Source organism: Myotis davidii, unplaced genomic scaffold (assembly GCF_000327345.1).
Source record: "Myotis davidii unplaced genomic scaffold, ASM32734v1 scaffold89, whole genome shotgun sequence".
Taxonomy (NCBI): Eukaryota; Metazoa; Chordata; class Mammalia; order Chiroptera; family Vespertilionidae; genus Myotis; species Myotis davidii.
This window is the reverse complement of record NW_006300372.1, coordinates 4,574,248-4,578,800: the sequence shown is the minus strand read 5'-3', so window position 1 is coordinate 4,578,800 and position 4,553 is coordinate 4,574,248. Positions and strand designations below refer to the sequence as shown.

At 46.6% G+C, this 4,553-nt stretch overlaps 1 protein-coding gene across 5 annotated transcripts in view; it reads left to right on the top strand.

The window, feature by feature from the left end:
* Positions 1 to 4,553, top strand: part of PPP2R2B (protein phosphatase 2 regulatory subunit B, beta) — a 374,353-nt gene that overhangs the window by 156,316 nt on the left and 213,484 nt on the right. For 2 of the 5 annotated variants that reach the window (XM_006777013.2, XM_006777012.2), the window contains one exon: positions 155 to 348. The exons of 2 other annotated variants lie outside the window; for them this stretch is intronic. In XM_006777013.2, coding sequence (XP_006777076.1) covers positions 155 to 348 — 194 coding nt within the window. Of the gene's footprint in view, positions 1 to 6; positions 349 to 4,553 lie in introns of those variants that run through there. One more of the 5 variants, XM_015572634.1, reaches the window with a different exon arrangement.

Below are 4,553 nucleotides of genomic sequence, written 5' to 3'. Positions count from 1 at the left end.
GGCAGGCGCAGCATCCTCGCTGGGAATTGGAGCTGGAGTGAGCGCACCGCGGGAGGAGCCGCCACAGCCTCGGAGATCCCGAGTGGAGGAGGTGACAGCTCCATTGCCGGGTTTTTATTTTTATTTTTTCTCCGCCTCCCCGTCTCCTCCTCAGGCTCGGACCATGGTGCAGTCCCACTGGCTCCCCTGCCCCCCTCTCCTGTGAGACTGGCTGCGGGGAGGGATCATGGATACTTGTCTGCCGGCTTCTGGTTCCCACGCAAGTAAGCCTGCTGTCAATGGAGGAGGACATTGATACCCGCAAAATCAACAACAGTTTCCTGCGCGACCACAGCTATGCGACCGAAGGTAACGCCAGCCCCGCCGCATTCCGCCGCTGGGGCCGGGCGCAAGTTGCGGATCGCTGTGCTCCGCGGGCTGCGGGGCGCGTGGTGGCGGAGACTCCTCCGGGGCTGGGGCGGGGGCTCGGCTCGCCGGGGCGGCCGCCGGAGCGCCCCACATTCATCCGGGCTCCGCGAGGCGAGCCCGGCGTTCAGCAGCAGGTGGACCCGGCGCCCACGGGAGTTAAAATGGCCCTCGGGGATTTTTCAGGGTGGGGCTCCCGGCTGGAAAAATGACCCCCCAAAAAACAGATGACCTCTTCCCCAGGATGTTTGCAGGGGGTCTTGCGGGGAGAGAAGAAGGAAGGGGCCCCGAGGACCGTGGGTCCTCCCCACCCTGAGCCGAGTGATGCATCTCTCAGTGGCTGCAGGGAGGGCATGGTTTCATTTCCTGCCGGCTCATCGCTGGCCCGGTTACCTGCTCAGACAATCAAACCCCCAAAGGGCCCTTTGCAGAAGGGCGAGCCTCTCTCCCCTTGGAAGTGCATTTGCAAGAAATGAAAAGGTGGCTGGGGAAACGGTGTTCGGGCGAGCGAATTCATGTGACACGTGGGGCGAGCAATGCGATCAGTGGGGCCTTTAAAAATCACCATTATGAATTCTGCAGCAGTAGTTTCTGCTGAATCAACAGCCAGCAGAAAGCATGAGGGTTCGCTAAGCTGAGCTTTGCCAAGAGGTGAAATTGTCGCCTCTCCCTCTCCCAGCTTGTTCTGATATTAGCCTGGTGCTGTGCACGCGGGCAGGGGAAAGTCAGCAGGTGGAACTCATTCTGCCTTTTGTGTGTGAATAGAGTGGAGGGGTGTCTTTTGTGTGTGTGTGTTTTTTTAATACCAAAACTTTTGTATTTTTGCTTTCATTTTCTACCTGGAGGCCTTTATCCTCAACCACTCAAACAAAGTGTTGCATTATCACATGGTCATATCCACGTGAGGAAATGTGTGCGAAAGCGCTTTAGGAAAATGTAGCAAGGTGTGTTACTTTAAGGCTATTCTTCTTGGATGCCAAAATATCTATAATTTTTAACAAATCAAGATAACTAGAGAAATGTGATGGGGGAGTAAAAGAGTTCAAGCTCTGAAAGAAATAAAAAAACACAACTTGGGGGGAGGAGCTGGCATTTTCTATAAATACCCTTGGAAGTTTTAGATTAAAAAAAAAACTGCCTGGCGCTATTGAAAATATGTTCTCTGTTCATCTTTATTATTGGAGAATAGCAAGCCTAATATTTCCATGGCGCTAGCAGATTAAACAGAGTGTGTGAGCTCTGGCCTCCGGGAGCTTAGAAATGGCTTTTAAGACGTGCAGCCCGTCCCTCCCCCATCCCAAGCACCATACTTGCTGATTCTTTTCATTTGCATGGTGACAACGTGGATGTAAGGTGTCCATCCTCAGTCTTGGTGCTTTGTCACTGACTCAGTTACCAGGTAGAATATTATTAGCTCTCTGTCTGAGCATGGCATCCAAGAGAGGAGTTGGCCTTGGGTCTGTTGGCTTTACTGGGGACACCACTTCTGTTTGTGAAGAAAGAAAGCTGCCCCCGTGTTTTCCGCTGTATTGCATAATGCTTCTGAGTGCAGGCAAAGGAAACTTACTGAGCTGAGAAGAGGAGCAAATTGGGGCCTTGTGTATAGAGAATACACAAGGGCCCTAGATACTACCTAAATTTTGTTCCTATGTCATGGCATTTCGGTAAATTGATTCTGAACCAAATGTCTGGGTTTATTTAGTCAAAATAAGGCAAAGAGCTTTCCAAAACCTTCCTAAATCAACCTCTCAGATTTCTCTCTGTCTCTGTCTCTCTCTTAGACCTCGACATTGTAAAAAGCAGGAGTTAGGTAGGGCAGGAAGTTCTCTGTGGTCTTACTCTGTTCATTTTAGGGAACATCCATGCAGTCATGCTGGCCAGAGAGGGAAGAGTCCCTCTGCTCCTGATGACAACCTTACAGGCGCTGGTACAGCTTGAAAGAGCACCAGATGAAAACAGTCTTCGTTAAAATCCTCTTTATTGGGGGTTTGCTCCCAAAGTTCTCTTCCCCTTTGTTAACTTAAACCCACTTTCTGAGGAATTAGCATCCAGGTCCTTCTGTAGACTTTGCTTTTTCCTCTCTCTCTCTCTCTCTCTCTCTCTCTCTCTCTCTCTCTCTCGAGATATTTTTCCTACCTGCGAAGATACGTCAGATTTTTTCCTCCAAGGTCTCCTTCCCATTTGTCTCTAAGCTTTCTTCCCTGTGCTCAGATCATTCCACACTGCAGTATTCTATTTAAAGCTGAAAGGGCTTTGCTGTGTAGTTAGTGTGAAGGACTGTAAGCTCAATTTGCATTGTAAGTGGTAGCTGCCTGCAAGTTTATCTCGCTAAGAGCAATGAAAATGCCAAAGGACACTTTTACCCAAGACCACCCCTCTCCTCTCTCTCTCTCTCTCTCTCTCTCTCTCTCTCTCTCTCTCTCTCCAGAAATGCATAGGTGTATTTATTAAAGACATTCTTATGCCTCTTCTTCTATTCTGGCCACTAAAGTTACCACCCTTCCCTACCATTTTCTATTTTTCCTCCCCTTTTTAAATTACCGTCTTTGAGCATCTTCTGTTCCAAGCAGTTCTGACTTTTTTATAGTAGCATTTTACTACAGCCAAACCCAGCTAAGTGGGTGCTGTTATGTCCATTTTCAAATAATGAAACAGCAACAGAGGCCCAGAGATGTTACTGGTTTGCCAAGGTCACACAGACAATCAAGGCATGAGCTTGTCTTCAAACTCAAGACTGTCGGAGGACCCACCACAGTCTCTCGCACTAGGAAGTTCTGCACAGCCTTAATTTTCTTTAACTGTGAGCTTCTGTTATGGGGAAGATCACAGTGGTTTTGTCTTTATGTATAAACTCTATTCTCATCTGGGGTAGAATTCTTTGCAGGGGTCATTTGAACGTGTGTATAGGGGTTAGATGTGAGGAAAAGCAGGGGTCATTTGAAAGTGTACATAGGGGTTATATATGAGGAAAAACATGGGTGGGGTTGGAATAGACACACACAGACACAGACACACACACACACACTCACACACACACACACTGGTTTTATTGGTTTTTCCCCAATGTAGTCGGTCTCTCTCTCTCTCTCTCTCTCTCTCTCTCTCTCTTGTTTTACTGGTTTTTCCCCATTGTGGAACCCTGAGTTCCCTAACCAGTGGTGCATCTCTCAAACCTATCTGATCTACATGTGGCTTTCTTTCTATATTTTTAGACTTGTCAGAACCAACTGAAAATCCCTCTCCATTAGAGCTGTCAAAAAGTTTTCTAGATCAATCTTCCTCCTCCCAAATGAGGCCACAGAGGGAATAGATGGGGTTTATAGGAATGGCAATCTGGTTAGAAGGGGAAGTCAGAAAACACATTTTAAAACAACTGCTCTGGTTTTGGTTTCCTTACCTATAAAATGGGAATAGCAGTAGAACCTATGCCACAGAAAAAACTAATACCGGGAAATCACTGAAGACAGTGCCTAATAGAAAGCCAGACCTCAATAAATGTCCTCAATACATTATAGCTGTTATTATTACTTATACTGCATTTTCATAGCAAGCACTGTTTTTCCTTGAATTGTTTGATTTGTGTTTATCTTAAAGGGAAGGGCTCGTGGAAGTAGGGGAGAGGCCACACTAAAACCCACCACCGTGTCTTCTGGGTTCAGCCACTAACCATGGATCTTGCCATTTATTAATTTGCCTTAATGTATTTGCTGATTATATTCTGGTAGCAAATAAGTTCTGTCTTCTCTCGGAGGCCTTAAAAACCCATACTGTTTGTGTGTATTAAAGGAAGAACTAATTATTCCATGTTGCTCCTTCCAATAATTAAAGGCAGATTCACTCAGAGACATGGTCTCTGTCCTTGTGGTGCCTTCAGTCTAGCCGAGGAGGTAGATGTGAAATAATTTTGCAAATAAGTATGTGGTTACCAATTGTAGTAAGTGATCTTTAGGAAAAGCACAAGATGCCTGAGGTCATATGTAAGGCGGAAAGGCAGATCTAATTTAGATTGGGGATTCAGAGAAAGTTTAAGCTGAGAACTAAAGGCTGAGTCAGGAATTAACAAGAGCTAAAGGCATTTCAGGTTAAAAGGACAATCTGTACAAAGCTCAGAGATATAAAATAGTTGGGCAGATCCAAGGAGTGGCAAG